The following is a 26,648-nucleotide window of genomic DNA, read 5'->3' as shown; positions in this document are numbered from 1 at the left end:
TAATTACTTTTATGCTTATATAGATTACTTTATGCTGCCTTTGTGTGAATTTTGGAGCTTCAAAGTTATAGTCACCATTCACTTGCATTGAGAAGATTAAATTAATAAAAACTTCTACAAATTTGTTCAGCAGAAGAAAGAAAGTCATACACATCTGGGATTTCATGGAAGAGGCTAAATGACGCGAGCATTTTCATTTTTGGGTGAACTATCCCTTTTATTTTAAGTGTTTGACATTACGTCTGTTATATGAATGTATTAAAAATGGGATTAGTTTCAGTATTGTTTTTCATATACAAATTTAACAGAGCATGAATAACTCATGAACGTCTGGTTTCAGGACAAATATTAAACATTCAATACAATTATAAAATCCATATTCTAATAAACAGTCCCAATATTAATATTGAAATAAAATGAATTTTTGGAAAACTAAATTTCATAAATATATTTTAAACAAATACAATGTTATATTTGTACAAAAAAAAAAAAAAAAAAAAAATATATATATATATATATATATATATATATACATATATATATATACATATATATATATACATATATATATATACATATATACATACATATATATATATATATATATATATATATATATATATATATATATATACACACAAAACAAACCAAGTTTCATACATTTATTAAAAGCAGTCACGACTTGTAAACGTAGACTTTTATTTTGAAGTGTGACCAGGGTGGGCGCCATCTTCAGTCCCGTCAGCACACGATACACGTCACACTGGTTGACGTGGAGGAAAAGAGTGTGAATGACCGTCTGATCCTCTCGCTTACTGCTCTCCAATATTCGGCAAAATGATCAAGAAATTTGACAAGAAGGACGAGGAGTCGGGTAAGATCATCATTAAATCCACACCGATACATAATAACATCTATATGCTGTAAATAACAGCTTATTTCAGTGGCTGAAAATATTTAGGTTGTTTTGCTACGGAAGAGCGTCTGCAGGCCACATCACAACATCTGCAAATGAAAATATAACACTTATTTAACATTTAAGGTTCATGTGCATGTCTCACTTTTATACTTAATTGTGTCTTTGAGTGGAAGCCTAACCAGTAGCAGATGTTTGCTTTTGTTGTTATCATTAAAATGAGTTTATGTGTAAAGCTAATGTGCTATCACTTGATTGTATTTATACGGACAACCTGGTTATGTTCAAATATGCGATAAGAAGATCCAACATTTGCTTTTTTTCTCTCCATAAGCCTTCTTTATATATATAATATATATATATATACACACACACACACATACACAAGACGAGAATGTCTGATTTAAGGTGGAAAAAGTTGTATACAGGGCAGCAGTGAACGTATAGTCACGTATTCTCCTCTCTCTTTTAATAACATAGTTAGTTAGATATGAATTTTTTTTTGTTTTTCTTTTGTTTTGTTTTTTGTGTAAGCTTTTCATTTATGAGATTAATAGTCCAGTTTGAAATGTTGAGTGCAGGGACGCAGTGAACTCAGTCAAAGAACCACACGTAGATGATTCTCTTTTCCATTTGTACGAATATGAATTTTAAAAAATGCCATTATATGCACGATTTAACTTGAGTTTTTCTGCCTATAACTTTGATCTAGTTAGATGACAGCTGTGTTTGATGCTCTGCTGTGATGTGTTGATGTTTAGGAAGTGGCTCGAACCCCTTTCAACATCTGGAGAAGAGTGCTGTACTACAGGAGGTGAGTTTTAGGCATCTTAAAAGTAGATTGTCCATGAATGAGACTCTGTAGCACTGTAGATTTTATTGAATATTTGTTTAAAAGGCTCGGATCTTCAATGAGACACCCATCAATCCAAGAAGATGTCTGCACATCCTGACGAAGATCATCTACCTGCTCAACCAGGTCATTGGTAACATCTAGCAGCTTTTAATATGTCACTTTTTCTGCTGCTCTCATGTGGAGACTTACACTTTTCTGGTTACAGGGTGAACACTTTGGGACCACAGAGGCCACTGAAGCTTTCTTTGCCATGACAAGACTATTCCAGTCTAATGATGTAAGAAACTTTATTTATAGCTCTTTTAACTGAATTTAACTTTAGTGATTGAATTGACAGCAATTTAATGCTATTAGTGTGTGTGTGTGTGTGTGTGTGTGTGTGTGTGAATGTCACTTCACTGTTTGCCATAAAGCTGTTTGCAGACAAAGCGAGTTATTTTCTTCTGCTTCAGTTTGCACCTTGAATACATGAGTGTACCCAACTTAATCATTAATTTCAAAAACGTTTTCAAAGATAATTATATTTGTTTTACAGATCATGAATTTTTGAGTCAAGAATATCAAAGAAGTTTTCTTGGGGTCACACCAAATGACTTGAACAAAATACACCTTTTTATAAAAATGTCAAGATATTGATATGTAAAAAATATAATGAATTTTGTCACATTACAACAAAATGGCTATCTTCGTTATATTGTTTACACCCATGACTGATTTGGTGGTGAAAAAGTTTTTAAATAGTAATGATATTTAAAAAAAAATATTTCACTGCTTATAAGATTCACTCCTGTGTTTATTATGCCAGAGACATGCGTCATGTGTAATAATAAGCGTGCACTACTCCACACTATTGTTTCAGTGCTAGGATGAAGTTTCAGTCAAGTCGAGCGTGTTTCTCCTGGAAATTTATATATGCCAATTTTGGCCACAGAAAGTGGGGAAAAAACATAAGTGAAGTTTCAGGAAGTGAGAAAATCGGAAACTCTTTTTTAAATTTATTTATTTTATTATTTTTTTACACATAAAACAGACAATTGTTAATCGCAGAAATTAATGCATTAAATTTCCCAGCCCTACTTTTATTTATTTATTTATTTATTTATGAATTTCAGATCTTAATGAGACTTTGATTTAGATTTTTGTTTTACTGTCTCTGGATGGTTACACCACAATACATGTTTTTACTTTAAGCACCATAAAAATATCAAAATGACTTTGAACTAAGTAATGGAAACCAAGTTCATCACAGAAGAGTAATTCAAGTAATTGTTTTGTGTGATTTGCATTTGTTAATGTATTGTTGAATAATTTAATAGATCTGGACAAAAAAAAAAATAATAATAATAATCATACTAAGGATATGAAATTTTATTTTTTATCTTTCAGCAAACCCTGAGGAGGATGTGTTACCTGACCATAAAGGAGATGGCCAACATCTCAGAGGATGTGATCATTGTTACAAGCAGGTGATGATAAGCTATATTATTACTGTTGTAACATTTTAAGTTCTTTTCCACTTTATTTACTAAAACATACTAAGTATAAAGCAAATTCGGTCATGCCGCTGATATGACCTCCCTTAACAAAAATGCTGATAAATGTTGTTTTGTTTTTGTCTCAGCTTGACTAAGGACATGACTGGTAAAGAGGATGTGTACAGAGGCCCAGCGATCAGAGCTCTCTGCAGGATCACTGATGTGAGTCATAACTGTGTGATCTCTGCACTTGTCTCTGTGTACAGGAGACTTTTAATTTGTAATTAGTATTGTATAAACTGATGTGTATGTCTGCGGCAGCCTTTGTGTATCCATGATTTATTTCCTCAGCAATGGTCCCATTGTGGTAGTATGGTAACTGTGACCTGTTCCATCTTTTCCATCAGACCACCATGCTGCAGGCTATTGAAAGATACATGAAACAGGCCATCGTGGACAAAGTGCCTAGTGTCTCCAGCTCTGCCTTGGTCTCCTCACTAGTAAGATCATTAACTGATTGTTTAAGGTCATACATTTATTTTCAGTGTGATGGTTTCTGGATAATGCCACCCTGTGTTTGTGTTTTTGTCCTTTCTTCAGCACATGGTGAAGATGAGCTTTGATGTGGTGAAACGCTGGGTCAATGAAGCTCAAGAGGCGGCTTCAAGTGATAACATCATGGTGCAGGTTTGTGAGACATACCGACTACCTTTTTATTCTGTCTGTCTGTCCCACTGTCTCTTTCTCTTTAACTGTTATAAATCTCTCTCACTCCACAGTACCATGCTCTGGGTCTTCTGTACCATCTGAGGAAGAATGACCGCCTGGCTGTGACCAAGATGCTCAATAAATTCACTAAGTCTGGTCTTAAGTCTCCATTTGCTTACTGCATGATGATTCGCATTGCCAGTAAACTGTTGGAAGAAACAGAGGGAGGGTACGTTTGTAGGCTCTTTTAATCATGCAGAGGCTTGTTCTAAGCGTGGTCAACTTAAGTCTTTGTTTTATGGTTTAACAGGCATGATAGCCCACTGTTTGACTTCATTGAGAGCTGTTTAAGGAATAAACATGAGATGGTGGTTTATGAAGCTGCCTCCGCCATCGTCCACATGCCCAACTGTACAGCCCGCGAGCTGGCACCTGCTGTGTCTGGTTGGTCTTTTAAATTTTTTTCCTTACCTCAACTCTTGCTTTCTAAAGGCCAATTCACACTGCTCCAACCAACACCAACAAACACATTTGTTGGGTCAGTGTTGTTCACCCTGTTATTTATTTGGAATTACCAATGTGCCCTAGGTCCTCATGGTGGCATAGTGACTCGCCTCAATCCAGGTGGCTGAGGACAAATCTCAGTTGCCTCCGCGTCTCAGACCGTCAATCCACGCATTTTATCACGTGGCTTGTTGAGTGCGTTACCGCGGAAACATAGCATGTGTGGAGGCTTCACGTTATTCTCCACAGCATCCACGCACAACTCACCGCACACTCCACCGAGAACGAACCACATTATAGTGACCACGAGGAGGTAACCCCATGTGACTCTATCCTCCCTAGCAACTGGGCCAATTTGGTTGTTCAGAGATCTGGCTGGAGTCACTCAGCACGCCCTGGATTCGAACTCACAACTCCAGGGGTGGTAGTCAGCGTCTTTACTTGCTGAGCTACCCTCACCCTGTTGGTGTTTGTTGGGGCATTTTGACAGTTATGCTTCTCAACATTCTAAATCCAACAGCCAACTTTAGATTTTTGATGTTTGTTGGAGTTTTTTGGGGTATTTGAATTGGCCTTAACACCTCCAACACCTCAGCTGGTTTGATTCCCAGGGAACAACCATATTAATAAAATGGATAGCTTGAATGCATTGTTAGTTGCTTTGGATAAAAGTGTTTGCCAATTGTCGACATGTAAAGTAGATGTTAAAATGATTGTCTTAATCTCTCTGTCTGTAGTTCTCCAGCTATTTTGCAGCTCTCCCAAGGCAGCCCTACGATATGCAGCTGTACGGACTCTTAATAAGGTCGGTTTTACCTGCAGCTTTTGTCTTTTGAGTAGGATTTCATTTTCTGTACCTTATTTGGAAGAGCACGGTGGTTAGAACACGCATACTGATAAAATGGTAACACTTTACAATAAGGTTCCAAATTTGTTAACAACATGAATTAACATGAATTAACAATGAACAATAATTTTACAGCATTTTTAAATCTCAGTTAATGTTAATTTTAACATAGTAATACATTTTTAAATCAAAAGTTGTATATATTAACATAAGTTAATGCATTATGAACTAACAATGAACAACAAACATAAAGATTAATAAATGCTGTAAAATATATATTGTTCATTGTTAGTTCATGATAACTAATGCATTAACTAATGTTAACGAATGGAACCTTATTGTGAAGTGTTACTGATTAAAATGTATACCTTGAATGCACACTGTAATCGCTTTGCATAAAATCATCTGCGAAATACATAAAGCTAATTGTAACTAGTTGCAGTCTTACAACCTACCACACAGGGACACCAAAGAACATGTTGGCAAACTGAAAAGGAATGTCTTTCCCTGTGTGCACACAGGTGGCGATGAAGCATCCGTCAGCGGTGACGGCGTGTAACCTAGATCTGGAGAACCTGATTACTGATTCCAACCGCAGCATTGCCACCTTGGCCATCACCACCCTGCTGAAGACCGGCAGCGAGAGCAGCGTGGACCGCCTCATGAAGCAGATCTCCTCCTTTGTGTCTGAGATCTCTGATGAGTTTAAGGTGACTGAACAAAACCAATAGATTATTTCAGTTAGATCAGAGAACTAAGATCTGTTCTTGTCATTTAATAAATTATGTGCCAGAGAGTGTTTGTTATTAATCTCAGTTATTGGTGCACTAAATATAAAGGGTAAGGTCACCCAAAGATAAAAAATTCTGTCTTTTATTCACCTTCATGCTGTTCCAAACCCTTATGACATTCTGTCATACTAAGTTGTTTCAGGAACATTGTCAGAAGTGAATACATGCATTATACTTCTCTTTCCTGGAGCTAAATAATGTTTGTGTTTCAGGTGGTGGTAGTCCAGGCCATCAGTGCTCTGTGCCAAAAATATCCCAGAAAGCACAGTGTGATGATGAACTTCCTGTCCAACATGCTGAGAGATGATGTAAGTTCATTTAACGACATTTGTTCCTCTATTGTTACGATGAAATCCTGTAATCTGTCTTGGTCATAATATGTTCAGACTTTCGCAGTTTTATTGTGTCAGGCCACACGACCAGCAGTGTGTGTGTGTTGCATGGATTTACACTGATACTCTTAATACGTGGCTTCTGTTTTATTTTAATTAGTGCCACAATTCATGGACAAATACGATTTTTTTTTAAGGGTGGTTTTGAGTACAAGCGAGCCATCGTGGACTGTATCATCAGCATCATAGAGGAGAACCCGGAGAGTAAGGAGACTGGCCTGGCCCATCTGTGTGAATTTATTGAGGACTGTGAGCACACCGTCCTGGCCACTAAGATCCTCCACCTGTTGGGGAAGGAGGGGCCGCGCACCCCCACGCCCTCCAAATATATCCGCTTCATTTTCAACCGAGTGGTGCTGGAGAGCGAGGCAGTGCGGGCAGGTGGGTAATCTTGCATGACCGTAGTCCTGGTCTTTAACCTTATGTCACCTCAAGATGATTTTTTTTTTAGTGCTACACGTGTTGCATTTTAAATGCAATCCGAGTGCAAGTATTATTCATTCTAAACTGTGTTGATAATCTAAATTTAATCTGGTTCCATAGATTTACGAATGAGCTGAGCTGCTTTAGGAAGTAAAAGCATTCTTCTGCTCTGACACTCCTCTCACATTTTCTTTCTTCAAAGCCGCTGTCAGTGCACTGGCCAAGTTTGGGGCTCAGAACGACGACCTGCTGCCCAGCGTACTGGTCCTTATGCAGAGGTATGCTTCCACTGACAGTAAATGTGTGTGAGGAGAATAGTGGTGGTGGGCAATATACTCAATAATGTTTGAGTATCGTTTCTGTTGAGATTATGCAAAATGCTGCCATATGGTTGGGAATGGGCATTCCAATCAGCACAAGATGGAGGAAGAGCTTGCTTAAAAAGGTGCATAGTTACTCTTGGCTAGTGCTGTCAAACTTTCCAACTAGTGATTTGTTCAAGCACCAGCTAACATTGAAGAAAAATTCAGCTAACAGACTGGGTAAATTATTATTTCAGGAATTAAGTGTGGATGTAAATAAAAATTATTACAAGCAGACAAAATAGTATCTTTTTCATTATTTATTTTTGACACTTTTGGTTCATTGCATCAACAATCTTGTGCTTAATCAAAAGGACCTCTCATTACGTTTTTTTTTTTAACTAATTGTTTAACTAATATTGCCCACTCCTAGAGGGGAATGTCTTAAAGATACAGATTTACTTAAGTGTGTGTGTGTCTCTCTGACAGGTGTATGATGGACAGTGATGATGAGGTGAGAGACAGAGCCACGTTCTATGTGAACGTCCTTCAGCAGAAACAGAAGGCCCTGAATGCCGCTTATATCTTCAATGGTGAGGGTTTGTGCTTTAGAGGTTGTTTTGAAATTCAAGAGTATTTTGTGGTGGATGTCGAAAGATTCTGGTTATTGATTCTAATTGTTTATCAGATTTCTTTTGTTTTGTTTGTTTTTTTTTTTGCATGTTATGTGATTTACTTGGAGTGGGTGGTTACATTTTGTTGCATGTATTTATGGTAATTTAAGTTGGGGCAGTTGGTTGAAGAATGGTTGTTGAATGGTTTGTTCACAGGTCTGTCTGTGTCCGTTCCTGGACTGGAGAAGTCCCTCCACCAGTACACACTGGAGCCCTCCGAGAAACCGTTTGACATGAAGACAGTTCCCCTGGCAACCGCACCCATCACAGAACAGAAAACAGGTAGAGAAACAGTAACATCTCCATGTTGATTATATAACGGTAGCAATAACTAGAACATTACTCAACATAATCCATATCAACGCAAGATATTTTCTCAATTACGTATGCTCATGAAATGTTCTTGTTTACGGTCCACCATTGTTTGGCCTCTGATTAGAAGTTAATCTTCCTATGTCTTTAACCTTTTCGGGTAAAACACAGAGCTTACCCAAAACTGCTCAGATTGCACAACTTCACTGCCATTTTTTTATTCTGTGCCAGAAATCGCACCAGTGGCAACAAGCAAGCTACCTGAAAAGCTTGCACCATTACGCCAAGACATTTACCAAGGTAAGACAATTGGAGTGATCAGTCAAACAGTGTGTGTGGGAACATCGTTATTCCAGGGGTGTATTGCTGACTTCAAGCAAACAGTGTCACACATCAACTGGTACAGTCACCTAAATCAATGAACCATATGTTTGATCCATCATAAACTTCATCCATTGATTTTTCTCCCTCTCTCTTCTCCGTTTGTCCTTTTCCCCGTTGTTTTCTCCCTCTCAGAGCAACTTGCAGCCATCCCAGAATTCAAAGGCCTGGGCCCCCTGTTCAAGTCATCTGAGCCGGTTCAGCTTACGGAAGCAGAGACTGAGTATGTAGTGCGGTGCATCAAACACACTTTCGCGACTCACATGATCTTCCAGTTCGACTGCACCAACACGCTGAATGACCAGCTGCTGCAGAGGGTTCTGGTTCAGATGGAGCCATCAGAAGCCTACGAGGTGCTGCATTACGTACCTGCACCCAGCCTCCCCTACAGCCAGCCTGTCTCCTGCTACAGCCTGGTCCGTTTACCCGAGGATGACCCAACAGCAGGTCAGACACACATAGTACAGCATGGCTTCCTGCAACAGAACTATGTTTGTTTGTTTGTTTTTATAAAGGAATGTTCTGGGTTAAATACAAGTTAAGGATTGTGGGTTAGGGTTGTGACATGCTGTCGATTATCACAGAAAATAATTTTGACTTGCAAAGCTGTCGTCAGGGGAAACCGGGAACATTGTCCCAGGCCCTGTGACAAGGGTGGCCTCACTAAGGCCCTCCATGGTATAGCTTACTCAGTTGGCCCATTAAAAAAATAAAAATAGTCCCAGGCCCTGTGAATTTAAGCGACGGACCCCGTATGTAAAAAAAAAACAAAACAAAAACGTGTTTACAGAAAGCTGCTTATAGGGCCCTATTTTAAGACATCTACATCTTAAGTCTGAAGTGCAGTGCCTTTTGATACACCATACGTGCAATGTCAGTGGGCATGGCCGTGAAGTTTTGGTGTTTTCAGGCAAGTATGTGCTAAGTCTAGGCGTAAGTGGGTTGCAAACTATATAAATTAAGACAGCCCATTCATAAGATGTTGGTAGTTAGCAAACAATATATACCATTAGTGTCTTATGTCCTTATGTCAGGTATACCTCTATGACACGCTCCTTAAATACACGTGGAAAAGGCGGTGTTTATCGGGACTAGTTGGTTGTAGGCTCTTAAATGACAGAGAATGTAAGTATTATTAATTACATTGATCTAATGGCATACAAAACCATGGCTATTATTAACTGGACATCATTTTATGTGCCATTGTGATTCTAGAGTTTGAACATGCACTTTGGTAGCACCTGCTGATGGAGTTCACAAACTGCAAATGCACACACAGAGTTCAGACAGGGCTGAGAATAGATGTGGATTAAAGCACAATGACCTATTTCTCAAAACAATAGCAAATTAGTTTTTGCGACGCTTCATTTACATGGACCTCCCACAGTTTGCGCGATTACACCAACAGATGACGCAAGCACTCCCACCCACACCTTACTTTTAAAAAAAAATACACTTGGGTTTAGCGTTCACAAAAATTGTACGTGTGGGGCAGTCGTTGTATTTTTGCCCCATAGACATCCATTGTAAACATGTAAACGTCAACACTTTTTTTTCGTTTGTGCAAAATTTGAGCCTAAATATTTTCCAGTGGTAATTGACAGCATGCTGCAGGTGTTGTCAGTGGAGCTTAACTTGTATATAACCCCAAACATTCCTTGAATGTTGGAACTGCTAGAAATGTGGGTGTAATGTTCCTTATGTTCCTTTATGTTGTGTTTTCCTTAATTGTCACCTTTGTTTGTATTTTTCGCTTTCAGTCTCTTGCACGTTCAGCTGTACGATGAAATATCTAGTCCGGGACTGTGATCCGAACACAGGAGAGCCTGACGATGATGGATATGATGATGAATATGTGGTATGTGAATTTGAAAGACACTGCTAGAAAACTAATACAGGAAAATGTATCTGTGGCTATTTCTCACTCAATCTCTTATTTCCACCCAGCTGGAAGATTTAGAGGTGACAGTAGCTGACCATATACAGAAGGTGTTAAAGCCAAACTTCGGTGCAGCGTGGGAGGAGATCGGAGATGAGTTTGAGAAGGAAGAGACGTTTGCTCTGGCCACAGTCAGAACTTTAGATGGTAAGTAATGTTTTTATCTTCATAACATTCACGTTAAAACATTTTACATTTTATAGCATAAAAAGACTCTCATATCACATGTATGTTTGATATGACAAAGAAATGTTCTGTTTATCCTCACAGAGGCAGTAAATAACATCATCAGCTTCTTAGGCATGCAGCCCTGTGAACGCTCAGACAAAGTTCCTGAAAACAAAAACTCGCATGTTCTGTTCCTAGCTGGTATGTACTGTTTATATCATTTGGTACAGATGACTTTGATTTTGTTATAGGTGTTGTCTCACATGAGGGTTAAAGTGTTCAAAGTGATGTTTTTGCAATTCCATTTGGTGGCACAGAAATTACGAACTTTACCTTTAAATGCAATTTGAAGGTGCCTTAAATATTTATTTTCTCTTAATATCTATTACCGTGGAGATTAATGGTTTCATGTGTTTCTCTGAAGGTGTTTTTAGGGGAGGTCATGACGTGTTGGTGAGGGCACGGTTGGCCTTGGCCGATGGAGTCACTATGCAAGTTACGGTTAGGAGCACAGAGGAGAGCGTGGTCGATGTCATCCTGGCGTCCGTGGGTTAAATGTGCAATTTTATTCCAGGTCCTGGTCACATGCCAATCAATCCGCGTTAATGTCCTTTTATATACATATATCTATCTATATAGTTGCTGAATCTGTAAAAAGTTGAACTTCATCAACACTGTCTTCTTGGCTCAAAACTATTTGAGAAAACGCCACTTATGAATCCTCAGAAACATCCAGTTTCTAGATTTGACCTTTTATTAGTTCTGTTTCTGAGAGCTCTTTTAAATATTACGCTACTTTACATCATGTGGAAGAGATCTCATTGTAATTATATTTCTCTGGTGTTTAAGCCGTTTTGGCATAATGTCATGTCATCTGGAAAACAAATGTTTCATTGATCAATAAATCAGTGCAAAAACATGTAGGACTCTTTTCTACATAAAACATGACACAATTCATATAAAGACTTATTTATTTGAATGAAGGCATTAATGCTTCAAACACAAATTTAGTTATTTACAATTTACATTATTTTATGTCATTACAGCATTTTACATTTAAGCAAAAGAAAAAAAAAACATGTAAAGAACTAATTATGGTGGCCCAGGAGTGAAGCACAACACAACCAAATTAGCAAAGCAAATAAAGCTTGAAAACACAACAGAAATAAGCCACAACACAGCAAAACGTACCATTTTTTTTTTTTTTTTTTTAAATACGGTGTTTCAAGTCATGTGGCAGTCTGACTCAATGCATGTGAGATCTTAAGGCTGCTCGGAAGCAGAGAGCTGCTTGTCCCACTGCAAGTCACTCACAAGAGAAGTTCCCCAGTCAATGTGTAATGTGTTTCCATTTTAAAAATAATCTAAACAGAAGAGACTTTGTGTATGCTACAAATGTAGTTCTGAATATAAATTCATTTGATACCTTTGGATATGGGAAAAAAAAATCTGTGCCCTGTGACATTTTCATCATTACTGGTGTGGCGTACCAGCCCAATTTAAGCACTGCCTTTGGAAGTGTTAAAGTAATAAAAAGGAGTTCTGGTAGACACCCAACCAGGTATGCATTGTCCAGAGCACTTCAGTACAACTAAGTAATTTTTATAAATATTTATTTTCTGATAATTCTGAACTGGATTGATTTCATTTGTTGTGTTGTGGCTTATTTCCGTTGTGTTTTCAGCTTTTATTTGCTTTGCTAATTTTTTTGTGTTGTGCACCCCTGGGCCACCATCACTAATAAAGCAATGACCATTGTAATGATTGTTCAGACATTTGGTATAATACTTGTATTTCACGACTGATACTTTATTGCTTGAAAACAAATAGACTGGAATATGCTTTTTCCCCACTTGTGCCACAGCTTATTTGGGACAATATTCATTTGAGAATGCTTTTCCTCTGTAAAATCTTAATTCTCATGATTAATGTAGAACTCTGTGCAGCTCTCTCTGGTCCTCGTATAAGGCTTTAGCTCAGAATGAGTTGATAAAGCTGAGGTAGGCTTTGATGAAGCCTGTGGGATCCTCCAGCTGTGGATAATGACTGACATGCTCATCTAGAACCGATACTGTGGATCTCTGGACTAGTTTCCTGTAAAAATAAATAAATTTAATCCGGAGTAGGTGGCTTGAAATCCTAAGTAACCAGATGTGATGAATCTTAATGTCTTCTGGCTGTGTAGTGGGTAGCTGAAACAATCCTAAAATACAGTGGTAGCTTTTTAAATGTAACATTTAAAAAAAGATTTGAGTAGTTTCATGCACATGTACATGAAATGAGCAAGAAATTAAAGGTATAGTTCACCCAAAAATGTAAATTCTCATCAGTTAGTCATCCTCATGCCATCCCAGATGTGTTTGTCTTTCTTCTGTTGAACAGAAACAAAGATGTTTAGAAGAATATTTCAGCTCTATAGGTCCATACAATAAGTGAATGGTAGCCAGAAATTTGAAGCACTAAAAAGCACATAAAAGGCAGCATAAAAGTAATCCACACGACTCCTGTGGTTAAATCCATATATTTCTAAATGATATGATATGTGTGGGTGAAAAACTAATCAATATTTAAGTCCTTTTTTTTCTTTTTTACCATAAATTAACCTCCCTTCTCAGTAGGTGGCAATATGCACGAAGAATGTGAATTGCCAAAAACAAAAAAAGAAAGTGAAAGTGGAGATTTATAGTAAAAAAAAAAGGACTTAAATATTTATCTGTTTCTCACACACACATCATATTGCTTCAGAAGACATGCGTTAAACCACTGGATTACTTTTATGCTGATGCTTTTTGGACATTTAAAGTTCTGGCCACCATTAACTTTGTATGGCATTGTGTGAACCACCAGATCTGAAACATTCTCCTAAAAATCTTTGTTTGTGCTCAGCGAAAGAAAAAATTCATACACATCTGGATGGAATGATGGTGAGTAAATGATGAGAATTTTCATTTTAGGGAAAATTATCTCATTAATATTAGGTGCTTTGTGTTCTTAATTCTGTGCTTAAAACCCTCACCCACTAAAACTCATTGGCTCCAGAGATAACCTTTTCCCTTTTTTTGGTTTGAATATGACAATATTCAAGCCTCTTTCGTTATATGGGTAACACTTTACAATAAGGTTCCATTCGTTAACATTAAAAAAAATGCAACACAAAAACAATGTAAAACTTTCTCAACTCAGTGGCGCATGAGATATCGTAGCTGAAAGTCGTTGAGTTTCTTCAACCGTTTAAAATATTTCCGTACATTTTTTACATTTCTTGCATCATATGTAATAAAGCACACCTCCCAAAAACACCACAAAACACTTGAAACTCAGTGGCTCAAGAGATAAACATTAAACTTTTGTTCATGAAATTCTTGGTTCGAATCTGACAACTTTTCAGTTTACTCGTCATATGTAACAAAGCACACCTCCCAAAAACACACTGCAAAACACTCAAAACTCAGTGGCACATAAGATTTTGTACCTGAAAGTCATTGTTCGAATCCAACAAGTTTCTTAAATCTTTTACGAAGTTTCTTTTGTCATATGTAACAAAGCATCACCTAAAAAAAACATACTGAACAGCACCCCAAACTTCCGCCTTTCGTCCATGAAAATACGATTGGTTAAAATCCCACAATTCCTTTAATTTAAAAAGTGTGGTTGTTAAATGCAGACTCTGAGAACAGAGCTGCGAAGATGCATGGGTTCAAATCCCAACCTCAGCATGATGGGGTACCAAAAACTCTGTAAAGGCTACGATAACAGTTGCCTTAAATATTCAATTGCTTTTTGTAAATGTAAAAAGAAAAAAGATAGACATGTAGAAATATCTTTAAAAAAAAAATATCTTTAAAAAAAAAAAGGTTAACCTCTTGGTAAGGTTAATATTAAATGTAAATTGACATATACTCACCAGTACAGCTGGATAAACTGGGGGTGTGGATTAACTGGATCTAGTGGTCCATAGATCATGTGCACTACAAAGTTGAAGATGCAGCAATGAAATTCTTCCTAGTCATCCTTGTAATTTACATTTGCAAAGAAACAATTTTGAAAAATATGTTTTATGACTAAATTGCACAGCGGGAGGTGATGCAATCTTCCTGTGGAAAGTTTGTAAAAATTGTTTGTTTTGATGGGTATACATTTTCCCTAACACTGTAGAATGTGCTAAAAATATTGCCTGGTACCTTATCCACAGTTTTCCTAACCAACCACTGGGGTGTTATGATGATTCTACTGGTCACTGGACTGTTTTCTGGTTCTGGTCTCCATTAAAAAAACAATGTAAAAAGTCTAGAAACGAGCGATCCAGGCAGAGAATGACAACCATTTTAAGTGTTAGTTGGAAATAAAAATGAGTTGGGCTCAACATGTGCAGTTGTTGGCCCTCAAAACAACTCGATGTGATATCAACTTAACTAACCTTGGGCCGTCACTTCAAGTCATCTACCCACTCCTTAAACTTTGACGGGGGAGGCACTGTCAAACAACAGTCATCAATACTTTTTTCATTTGGAAATGTTTTAAAATCTTAATATGCTAAACATTACATTATTCGTCTACCTTTTATTTTAAATCAAGCTTTTATTTTGACGTGTGTTGTTGACGGAAGCTTCACACCTCTGGATAAGCAGTCTGCTACATTGCCCAGTGTGATTAATAAAGTGCAAATGCTGTGATTTAATTATATGAATATATAGTCTACATGTGCTGTGTGCTTGACGGTGGATGAGTGCTCTGCTCTGTCATCTCATACAACACAGCGTGATCGGCTTCACACATTTACTTTAAAGCATGCAACTCATGCAGACTAAGATTGCAGCCTTTCGCGGTTTAATAATCACACTAGGACATATCACGATTTTAATTTTACTAAATGTGCTTTAATTTTTTCCCAAATAAGTCAAATTTGTGTGTGAGCATTTGGAAGCAGTCATGTGTCGGTCAGACAGTGTGTGTGTGTGTGTGTGTGTCGAACTGAGTCTGTACTACAAGTACTGCAGAAACACTGGTATCGTAACACTGACTTTTTATATTTTAGTTTCGACTTGGTGTCGGAGTACCAGTACTTTCGACATCCTTAGTTCTTATTAAGCTATATTTATATCTGATGCTTCAGTAATGTAGTGTATGTTGTATACCACACCACATCACTCAACTATGTGAATGCTGACAATATGTGCTGTAACCTTAACCATTATCTCAAATGCTCACAGATGGGCTAAGTAGCTTCCGCTGTGATTTTCAATGGATTAAACTACTTAGCTTATGGCCAAGATTTTAAGCAAAGCCACCAGAGTGAGTCATATACACACTTAGACAGTGAATCACCTCAGTTGGCTAGACTAGGTGGTCTAGCAAAGCCTTGCCATAGACAGTAGTCATCAAAACTACAGGACTTTAGTAATGAATGAAAGTCTGCATACTCACATGGTGTTGAAGTTGAGGTAAGGGCCCCCACCCATCTATCTCTGTGCTTCAGCCTCTGGTTAATGTACTGTAGGATACTGGACAAAACACACAGCAGAGGTTTGTTGGTCCAGTGCAATGTTTAGTATGGTAAAACTAACATCAGGCTTTCCTTCACAATGATGTCTGTGAAGGAAAAGCACATTTCCCGGACATTGTTTTGGGCTATATACACCGATCAGCCACAACATTAAAACCACCTACCTCATATTGTGTACGTCCCCCTCGTGCCGCCAAAACAGCGCCGACCCGCAACTCAGAACAGCACTGAACCAGTCTGGCCATTCTCTGTTGACCTCTCTCATGAGCAATGCATTTCCATCCACAGAACTGCCACTCACTGGATGTTTTATTTTTTATTTTTGTTACCAATCTGAGTAAATTCTAGAGACTGTTGTACATGAAAATCCCAGGAGATCAGCAGTTACAGAAATACTCAAACCAGCCCATCTGACACCAACAATCATCCATGCAATTATCTAATCAGCCAATCATGTGGCAGCAGTGCATAAAATCATGCAGATACGGGTCAGGAGCTTCAGTTAATGTTCACATCAACCATCAGAATGGGGGAAAAATGTGATCTCAGTGATTTAGATCGTGGCATGATTGTTGGGGCCAGACGGGCTGGTTTGAGTATTTCTGTAACTGCTGATCTCCTGGGACTTTCACACACAACAGTCTCTAGAATTTACTCAGAATGGTGCCAAAAACAAAAAAACATCCGGTAAGCACCAGTTCTGTGGACGGAAACACCTTGTTGATGAGAGAGGTCAACAGAGAATGGCCAGACTGGTTCGAACTGACAAAGTCTATGGTAATTCAGATAACCGCCTGTACAATTGTGGTGAGAAGAATATAATCTCAGAATGCTATTCTGAGATGCGGGTTGGCGCTGTTTTGGTGGGAAGAGGGGGACCTACACAATATTAGGCAGGTGGTTTTAATGTTGTGGCTGATTGGTGTATGTAAAGGTCATCATTATAAGCAAAGCATGGAGTGCTGCCGCTCTACAAAGCCCTTTTATAACTTTACAGACACAATATATGGACAAAAGTGGACACATGATATAAGCATTACCTGTCCATGACCAGATTTCCATCATTAAAGCGAATGCCTGTCCACATGTCCCAGAACTCTGCTTCGGTTGGCTGAGTATATGGTCCAAAAACATCCCTTATTCTGTAGATTAAAGAGATGTATAAACATAGACCATTCTACAAAATGTATTTGGGTAAAAATATCCAAAATAACTTTTGCAATTGAATGTTTTAAGCTATAGCTAACAGATTAGTGATTCAATGAAATGATTTACAGCTATGTAAAATATGAAAAACAGTTCAAACTGTGCATTAATGAACATCCAGGTGTCTACACCCCCCCCATTCCCCACCATCCTAAAACACTCCACTTACCCTCTAGAGAAGAGCTGGAAGTTTATGAGGCGAGTAAGTAAAGGTGAAATGATGCCCGAGTCTTTTAGCACCTGTAGATGTCAATAAAGATTGCAAGTATTATTCACTTCTCATTTATTCAAGAATTAAAACAAATATGTCTTTATAAAGCATCTGTTTCACACTCACTTTCTGCATGAATCTTGGATGATGAGTCTCTGGAAATATACCTTGAAAGAACAAAAACAAGTTACTGGCATGATCGTATATAATCTTAAATATGAATGTCTCAATTAAAACTAACATTAAGAAAAAGTATGCTCTGAGAAACGTTTATGTACCTCCATTTGACAGGCAGAGGCTATTTATGGTGATGTGTCCAGTCCTGTTATGGTCACTCCTGTGTGTTTAACTGCATGTGAGAATCACCCAGATCATATTGACAGAAACATTAAGCCCCTAACTGTGTAACTCTGTCCTAACCTACAGTACAGTTCAGTCTTTCTGCATTTTATTATCTAGAACAGTTGCTTAAGATGTTAACACAAGGGTTGAAGATGTAAGGTAACACTACGGTTGCACAATTAATCAAACAAGTAATCAGAATGTTGTATAATGTATGGCTACCACAATTAACTAATTGTGAAAAGTGCAGATGGATTGGAATGTGTAAGCTCTGTTTGGAGGGTGTGGAAAGAGTCGTGTCAGTTTGAATTCAAGCGGGCATACAGCCAGTTTGATTTCCAAAAGCACAACTGGAACCACCTCTCTGAGATTCTCATTGTTTAACAGATGCCTACGTCAGAGTGTGTTGCGGCAAAAGTTGAAAAATGTTCTCAACTGTTGGTCGCATGACGGAGCGTCACTATCTCAAACCCTTGCGTTTTCCCTCTCCATACCCATGACCTACCATCCCCACTGACAATCAATGCATTTGCAGCACTCTCTAACAGCGTAAACTCTAGTGTGTTGGTGCCCACACAAGATTTTAAGCATGCAAAATTGTTTCAGACACCGCAGCAGATCAAGATATGATGTCAGGTGCGAGGGCTTCTGGTTTTAATCAATTATAAATCACAAATAACATTATATTCAAAATGTTAAAATATACTGTCTACTCACTTTCCTACAACAATAAAAACACACAGCTTTGAAATATGGATTCTTTGAATTGAGCCAAGAGGTCAGTGTTTGATGTACTAATATTGTCACATTGAAAAACAGTTTAGTTTTTTTGTGCTACTAAGTAGGACAATGTGAAGTTGATTTACTGATATACAAAAAAAGCAATTAAAAAGATAATTCAGCTTTAAGGAATATTCCGGTTTCAATACAAATTAAGCTCAATCGACAGCATTTGTAGCATATATAGTACACCATATATTTTCGACTCGCACTTACAATGGAAGTGAATGAAGCCGGTCCATAAACAATAAAATACACATGGTTTCAAAAGAACAGCCACAAGATGTAAACATTATATGTGTTAACATATCTAAAATAAATAAAAAATAAAAAAATCTCCTCTACATGATTTTAAAGTGATAAAATCGCTTATAGTTTTTACAGGCATTGATTCATTATGGCAACGAAGTTGTAAAATGTGATATGTGATGGTGTCTGGTGTCACAAAGCCAAGTGTGACAATACTTTTTGATTCTTATTGAATTCAACTCAGTTAAAATTCGTTTTTTGCATAGGCAAGGATCTGTTTTTATGCTGGAAATGCAAAGTGGTACGAGAATCTCTGAAGCCTTTGAATTAAATCTCTGAATACGGGCAGAGCACAATTTATAAAAAGCCAACTTTCACCACTTGTTTTTCTGAATAATAATATGTGAAAGGATAAAAATAAGATAGCCTTTATGTAGACTCAGAGTTTATTTGCATTACCTCATGCCGTCAGTATTGGTTTCTATGTAAGCTCTGGGTAAGTGCAAATGTTTTTTCCTGTTATTTTTAAATCTTTTTTTTATGCATGTTTCTCATTTTATTTTTTTTTCCCAAAAGCAAAACATAGTTTGTTGAAGTTAGCTTATTTTGAAATCATTTTTAATAACATTTGTGAATAAAACTAAATATAAATTTCATGTACGTGTCATACTTTATATTTTTAACAGACATTATAATTTATGAGTAATCGATTACTCGTATTATTGTGGGTTAAGCCCAAGGTATACTTCCATTTTGACACGAATGCTCAGCGTCTGCATACAGTCGAACGCGAGCCTATCAAAGTATACTCCATATAACTGCGCGTTGACAGCAACGTCTCAAAGTGCTGCCACCTTGTGGACCCTCTAATTAGTGCAAATAACTCCAGGTGCATGTGCATTCTGCGTGTTCAAAGACACGTGTTCAGTCTCGTGCACTCTGTTGATGACGAGATTAGCGTCAAGCATCCTGTACGCGGACGCTCAACGTTCGCGTCTGACCGAAGCATACTTTAGACTTTACAAAATTACTCGAAAATTCCCATCCCCAGTGGAATTCTCCCACTACTTAGTAGGTCCTCATGGTGGCGTGGTTACTCACCTCAATCCGGGTTGTGGAGGACAAGTCTCAGTTGCCTCCGCTTCTGAGACAGTCAATCCACGCATCTTATCACGTGGCTCATTGTGCATGACACCGTGGAGACTCCGCATGTGGAGGCTCATGCTATTCTCCGCGATCCAAGCACAACTTACCACACGCTCCGTTGAGAGCGAGAACCCCTAATCACGACCACAAAGAGGTTACCCCATGTGACTCTACCTTCCCTAGCAAAAAGGCCAATTTGGTTGCTTAGGAGACCTGGCTGGAGTCACTCGGCACACCCTGGATTCGAACTCACGACTCCAGGGGTGGTAGTCATTGTCAATACTCGCTGAGCTACCCAGGCCCCGATTTCTTTTTTTTTTTTAAGTAAATGAGGGACATGTTGACATTTTTTGCAGTAATCAATATTACATCACAAATGCTGTTGCTTGATATTAACTTGTATTGGGCCTGGAAAATTCCTTTAACATTTCTCAGCTTGTGTTGTTCAGTATGTGTAGCCTACATAAAGAACATGGCATGAAGTTGTATATAACTTCTATTAATCAACATTAATAATCGTTATTACAAAATCAAGGTAAATAATTGACAATTATATTTGTCATAATCGTGCAGCCCAAGATTACTGTTTAGGTTGGTGGCTTAAATCTCCTGATCTCGTAGACACTGTCAACAAACACTGAATGATGTCAAGAGAGTTTTACAACTCTTTAGCAGATGCTCACCTGTACAGTAACTCGAGAGCTACAGTGTCTCCATAGTCATGTGACAGGACGTTGATCCTCTGCTCTGACAGACCTAAATGAGCAATCAGGGCCTCCACCACACTGGCCTGCTCAAAGATGGAGTAACGGTGTGGTCTCTGGTCACCATGCCATAAATCATTATTTTGACACAGAAATTAAATTGCAGATGAAAAAAACATATATCTCAAACAGTGGTATTGGAAGAACTTAATGACATTTACTTGTAATGATTGCCTAGCTTTCATCTTACCGGTTTGTCTGAGAAACCAAAGCCCAGGAAGTCGAGGGCAATGACTCTGTTGAAGCGAAGTGTCAGAGAATCCCAGATCTAAAAATTGAGAGATCATGGTTGAACAAACACATCATGAGCAACGTGAACACATCCAAAGCTAGCTTAATGTGCAGTTATTGTCTGTATACTGCAACTTATTTCATTTATTGCTAGCTGGCTGTAATGATGATGCAGTTTTATATATGAAAATTGCATCTTTAAGTCACAAGAAAATCATTTTTAAAAAAGTCAGCATTTTAAAGTCACTTTTGAATGATTCTGTGTTCTGCTCACCTTGTACCAGTCATAGCTGGAAGTAGGAAAACCATGAAGTAGCAACAGAACATCAGAGCTTCCCACAACACCAAATGACTCTAGTAACAAATACGAATACAGTAGTATATAATTAGCATACAACATTACTAGTTATCTACTTTGTAACATGAATATTAGTGGACTGTTCTTATAAAGCTTATGAAGGTATGCTTTAGTTTCTGCAGTTCATTCAGTTCTCAAAGGCAAAGTGTTTAACTGGTAAAAAGTTTTCAAACATATTTTTTCAAGGTAAGAAATTTTTTTTTTACAAATATTATGAATTTTTGAGTCGAGAATATCAAGAGGTTTTCTCAGGGTTACTCCATATGATCTGCACAAAATGTGCATATTCATAAAATAAAGTCAAAATATTTTTTTTTTAAACTTCACACACAGTCATAACTCTAAGATTGTCCAAGGTGATCAAAATTAGTTTTTTTATAAATCCAGTTTTAATCTTTTTGTAATCTTTCTGCCCAATTTAGTTTCTTAATTATTTGAAAAACATGTGTAGCATTTGCTACAAAAAATGTATACTGACTTTAAAAATATAATGTTCTGTAACCATCACGTGAAAGGTATTAGAATACTATCCATGCACCCTGAATGCCTTTTAAAAATAAATAAATAAAATATACATATACTGATCAGCCACAACATTAAAACCACTGACAGGTAAAGTGAATAACATTGATTATATCGTTAGAATGGCACCTGTCAAGGGGTGGGATATATTAGGCAGCAAGTGAACAGTCAGTTCTTGAATTTCATGTGTTGGAAGCAGGAAAAATGGGCAAGTGTAAGGATCTGAGCGACTTTGACAAGGGCCAAATTGTGATGGCTAGACAACTGGGTCAGAGTGTCTCTAAAATGGCAGGTCTTGTGGGGTGTTCCTGGTATGCAGTGGTTAGTACATACCAAAAGTGGTCCAAGGAAGGACAACCGGTGAACCGGCGACAGGGTCATGGGCGCCCAAGGCTCATTTATGCGCCTGGGAGCGAAGGCTAGCCCGTCTGGTCCAATCCCACAGAACAGCTACTGTAGCACAAATTGCTGAAAAACTTCATGCTAGTCATGATAGAAAGGTGTCAGAAGACACAGAGCATCGCAGCTTGCTGCGTATGGGGCTGTGTAGCCACAGACCGGTCAGGGTGCCCATGCTGACCCCTGTCCACCACTGAAAGCACCTACAATGGGCACGTGAGCGACAGAACTGGACCATGAATCATGCTTTCTTTTAGATCGTGCGTCATTTACCTGGGGAAGAGATGGCAGCAGGATGCACTATGGGAAGAAGCTAGGCCAGGCGGAGGCAGTGTAATGCTCTGGGAAATGTTCTGCTGGGAAACCTTGGGTCCTGGCATTCATTTGGATGTTACTTTGACACGTACCACCTACCTAAAGGTTGTTGCAGACCACATACACACCTTCATGGCAACGGTATTCCCTGATGGCAGTCGCCTCTTTCAGCAGAATAATGCACCCAGCCACACTGCAAAACTTGTTCAGGAATGGTTTGAGGAACATGACAATATGTTGAAGGTGTTGACTTGGCCTCCAAATTCCCCAGATCTCAATCCAACTGCACATCTATGGGATGTGCTGGACCAATAAGTTCGATCCATGAAGGACCCACCTCGCAACTTACAGGATTTAAAGAACTTGCTGCTAATGTCTTGGTGCCAGATACCACAGGATACATTCAGAGGTCTTGTGGAGTCCTTGCCTCAATGGGTCAGAGCTGTTTTGGCAGCACGAGGGGGACCTACATGATATTAGGCAGGTGGTTTTAATGTTGTGGCTGATCAGTGTATATTTTCTGTGGTAGCCTGTACAGCTATTTGAAATAACTGAAATGATTTGGCGAAGTGATATGACACCGTTATGCGATCAAGACCTGGAATATCTTCATAGCCATTGGTTTACTGAAAAATAATTGCACACCTTAGAATGATCGTCAACCAATCAGAATCAAGCATTCAACACACCTGTGGTGTATATATATATATATACACACACACACACACACACACACACACACACACACACATGACTTGGACCATATAATAAAGAAAAGCAGCCAATAAGTGCCCAACATAGATGGGAACTCCTTCAGTACTGTTTAAAAAGCATCCCAGGGTGATACCTCAAGAAGTTGGTTGAGAAAATGTCAAGAGTACATTTCTGCAAATTCTAGGCAAAGGGTGACTACTTTGAAGATGCTAAAATATAACGCAGTTTTGATTTATTTTGGATTTTGTTTAGTCACAACATAATTCCCATAGTTCCATTTATGTTATTCCATAGTTTTGATGACTTTACTATTATTCTAAAATGTGAAGAAAATTATAATAAAGAATGAGTAAGTGTTTCAAAACTTTTGACCGGTAGTGTACACACACACACAAATATATATACACTATATTGCCAAAAGTATTCGCTCACCCATCCAAATAATTGAATTCAGGTGTTCCAATCACTTCCATGACCACAGGTGTATAAAATGAAGCACCTAGGCATGCAGACTGCTTCTACAAACATTTGTGAAAGAATGGGCCGCTCTCAGGAGCTCAGTGAATTCCAGCGTGGTACTGTGATAGGATGCCACCTGTGCAACAAGTCCAGTCGTGAAATTTCCTCGCTACTAAATATTCCACAGTCAACTGTCAGTGGTATTATAACAAAGTGGAAGTGACTGGGAATGACAGCAACTCAGCCACGAAGTGGTAGGCCACGTAAAATTACAGAGCGGGGTCAACGGATGCTGAGGCGCATAGTGCGAGTCAGTCGCTAAAGACCTCCAAAGTTCATGTGGCCTTCAGATTAGCTCAAGAACAGTGCGTAGAGAGCTTCATGGAATGGGTTTCCATGACCGAGCAGCTGCATCCAAGCCATACATCACCAAGTGCAATGCAAAGCGTCGGATGCAGTGGTGTAAAGCACGCCGCCACTGGACTCTAGAGCAGTGGAGACGCGTTCTCTGGAGTGACGAATCACGCTTCTCCATCTGGCAATCTGATGGACGAGTCTGGGTTTGGCGGTTGCCAGGAGAACGGTACTTGTCTGACTGCATTGTGCCAACTGTGAAGTTTGGTGGAGGGGAGATTATGGTGTGGGGTTGTTTTTCAGGAGCTGGGCTTGGCCCCTTAGTTCCAGTGAAAGGAACTCTGAATGCTTCAGCATACCAAGAGATTTTGGACAATTCCATGCTCCCAACTTTGTGGGAACAGTTTGGGGATGGCCCCTTCCTGTTCCAACATGACTGCGCACCAGTGCACAAAGCAAGGTCCATAAAGACATGGATGAGCGAGTTTGGTGTGGAAGAACTTGACTGGCCTGCACAGAGTCCTGACCTCAACCCGATAGAGCACCTTTGGGATGAATTAGAGCGAAGACTGCGAGCCAGGCCTTCTCGTCCAACATCAGTGTCTGACCTCACAAATGCGCTTCTGGAAGAATGGTCAAAAATTCCCATAAACACACTCCTAAACCTTGTGGAAAGCCTTCCCAGAAGAGTTGAAGCTGTTGTAGCTGCAAAGGGTGGGCCGACGTCATATTAAACCCTATGGATTAAGAATGGGATGTCACTTAAGTTCATATGCGTCTAAAGGCAGATGAGCGAATACTTTTGGCACTATAGTGTATGTATATATATAATGTCACATGACAAAAAAATGGCAACCTACATGCTGGTTTGACCAAGTGACTTTGATTTGGTGGACAAATGTTTTTCCAATATTAATAATATTTTAAAACAAATATTTTCACTGCTTATTGTTTTAAGAAATAATAATAAAAGAGTATTCTGCACTGCTCATGCCAACATATATCTTTTCAAGAATTTCAGTTTTTAATGAGAGATATATTTTTAAACTTTCATTTTTAAAATACAATTTTTACTTTAAGCCCCAGAAAAATAATATCTAAATGACTTTAAACACAGTAATTGAAAATGTGTTCATCATAGAAGAGGTGTACTCAAGTAATAGTTGTGTGAATTGCATTTTTATTTATTTTTGAATTACTTAATAGATCCGGACAAAAAAAAAAAAAAAAAAAAAGAGAGAGAGCATCAAATCACTGAACCAGTTGATAACACGATTTTAGTTTAAAATGTATATGAATGTATAAAGGATGATTTTGTAATATCCTTGTTGCAGTTCACTTAAATAATCATGCAGTGTGACATGATTCTTTTAAAATTACAAATATGTAGTCTCAATTAATGAGGTCATATGACACACTACAGTATACTTCTGTGATTTATCATGTCAAACAACTGACCTCATAGGCGTGTGTGTGTGTGTGTGTGTGTAGTATTTAGAGAGGGAGAGCGAGCGAGCAAATGCGTTATACCTTTATAGAAGATGTCGTTGCCTCTGAATGTGAAGAAGTGTCCGGAGGAACGCCAAGTGTTAAGCGCAGATGAGAGTTCTGGAGGAGGGATGTGCAGATACACGGCGACCAGAGGAATGCACAGCAGACCCACGTGAAGCCACCATTCCCTGCTCTTGCGACGGGCCGCACCGCTCGCGCCTTCATTCTTCTATACAGAGTGTATTACAGCGCATGAGCATAATCACTAATGCATTTAATCTAACATAACATGCACCTAAACGATTTGACAGAGGGCCTTGATATGACATAACAGATGACGCTTCCGGTGTGGAAAGAAAGATACATACAGACTTTATGCAAAATAATGACTGTTGCATAATACATGCTAGTAATGGTACAGTAGAAATGCAATTGAATATGCGGAAAGTTACTTACTGGTGAGTCGCGTGTCATACTCGAATTCTGCACTTGATCGCAGGGAGTCTCGGTTGTGTTTGATGATGAGGTGGAATATGTGCTGTTACACGACATTTAGGGTCTGTCAGTGAGCTGTCACCTTTAGGGTCTATTCTTGCATTGGCTTAGTACACTCAAAGGTGTTGAGGCTACTGTTATTAGTCGTGTCTAGAAGGGATCCCTCTCTCGTGAACTTCTCGCGCATGCGCATTCTGTTAAGATGCTTTCGTCTGTGCTTTTTTGCTCGCATCTCAGCGTATTAATGATGGAAAGCATTAGAAATTTCAATAATATAACATTATTATCATTATCATAGAGTGACTATTTGCAGTAGGTTTAAATACCTGCCACATAGTGACCTGGGATTTAATCCACCTTTTGACCCAGTTTTCCCCATCCTGTTTCCTGTCTCCACTTTTAATATTTTCTTTAATACTAC

The 26,648-nt window shown here is 38.5% G+C and overlaps 2 protein-coding genes across 4 annotated transcripts; one reads left to right on the top strand and one right to left on the bottom strand.

Annotated features, from left to right (window-relative positions):
- Window positions 1–723: 723 nt before the first annotated feature.
- Window positions 724–11,609, top strand: copg2 (COPI coat complex subunit gamma 2). 2 transcript variants are annotated; one of them, XM_051688291.1, is made up of 23 exons: window positions 724–874; window positions 1,678–1,730; window positions 1,815–1,895; window positions 1,978–2,049; window positions 3,159–3,238; window positions 3,394–3,469; window positions 3,655–3,747; window positions 3,848–3,934; window positions 4,027–4,184; window positions 4,266–4,399; window positions 5,197–5,264; window positions 5,828–6,016; window positions 6,310–6,405; window positions 6,627–6,870; window positions 7,115–7,190; window positions 7,704–7,807; window positions 8,045–8,170; window positions 8,432–8,500; window positions 8,717–9,028; window positions 10,342–10,439; window positions 10,529–10,667; window positions 10,791–10,889; window positions 11,113–11,609. In XM_051688291.1, exons 1-23 carry the CDS (start codon window positions 838–840, stop codon window positions 11,241–11,243), a joined length of 2,622 nt encoding a protein of 873 aa, XP_051544251.1. In that variant the 5' UTR covers window positions 724–837; the 3' UTR covers window positions 11,244–11,609. The 2 variants fall into 2 exon arrangements, with proteins under 2 accessions (XP_051544251.1, XP_051544252.1); XM_051688292.1 differs by having other exon boundaries at window positions 779–874; window positions 1,629–1,730.
- A 32-nt stretch (window positions 11,610–11,641) lies between these two features.
- On the bottom strand, window positions 11,642–26,389 carry mest (mesoderm specific transcript). Of its 2 annotated transcripts, none has more exons than XM_051688305.1 (12): window positions 26,189–26,389; window positions 25,772–25,961; window positions 21,395–21,474; window positions 21,080–21,157; window positions 20,809–20,945; window positions 17,887–17,945; window positions 17,735–17,775; window positions 17,567–17,637; window positions 17,232–17,333; window positions 16,113–16,189; window positions 14,593–14,656; window positions 11,642–12,782 (listed from the first exon to the last, which is right to left on the bottom strand). In XM_051688305.1, exons 1-12 carry the CDS (start codon window positions 26,282–26,284, stop codon window positions 12,665–12,667), a joined length of 1,113 nt encoding a protein of 370 aa, XP_051544265.1. In that variant the 5' UTR covers window positions 26,285–26,389; the 3' UTR covers window positions 11,642–12,664. The 2 variants fall into 2 exon arrangements, with proteins under 2 accessions (XP_051544265.1, XP_051544267.1); XM_051688307.1 differs by having other exon boundaries at window positions 20,809–20,915.
- Window positions 26,390–26,648: the final 259 nt, after the last annotated feature.

The sequence above is a fragment of the Myxocyprinus asiaticus genome, chromosome 45 (genome assembly GCF_019703515.2).
Source record: "Myxocyprinus asiaticus isolate MX2 ecotype Aquarium Trade chromosome 45, UBuf_Myxa_2, whole genome shotgun sequence".
Lineage (NCBI taxonomy): Eukaryota > Metazoa > Chordata > Actinopteri > Cypriniformes > Catostomidae > Myxocyprinus > Myxocyprinus asiaticus.
This window is presented reverse-complemented; position numbering and strand designations above follow the sequence as displayed.

What these genes read in the sequence shown, in the direction of transcription:
- copg2 (XM_051688291.1), top strand. Translation starts at nt 838, where the DNA reads ATGATCAAGAAATTTGACAAGAAGGACGAGGAGTCGG. An exon ending in CAAGAAGGACGAGGAGTCGG is followed by an intron (nt 875 to 1,677) that starts GTAAGATCATCA and finishes GTTGATGTTTAG; the next exon opens with GAAGTGGCTCGAACCCCTTT. An exon ending in GAGCGAGGCAGTGCGGGCAG is followed by an intron (nt 6,871 to 7,114) that starts GTGGGTAATCTT and finishes CTTTCTTCAAAG; the next exon opens with CCGCTGTCAGTGCACTGGCC.
- mest (XM_051688305.1), bottom strand. Translation starts at nt 26,284, where the DNA reads ATGTCGTGTAACAGCACATATTCCACCTCATCATCAAACACAACCGAG. An exon ending in CCAGCTATGACTGGTACAAG is followed by an intron (nt 21,158 to 21,394) that starts GTGAGCAGAACA and finishes CTCAATTTTTAG; the next exon opens with ATCTGGGATTCTCTGACACT. An exon ending in ATCCAAGATTCATGCAGAAA is followed by an intron (nt 17,638 to 17,734) that starts GTGAGTGTGAAA and finishes TGACATCTACAG; the next exon opens with GTGCTAAAAGACTCGGGCAT.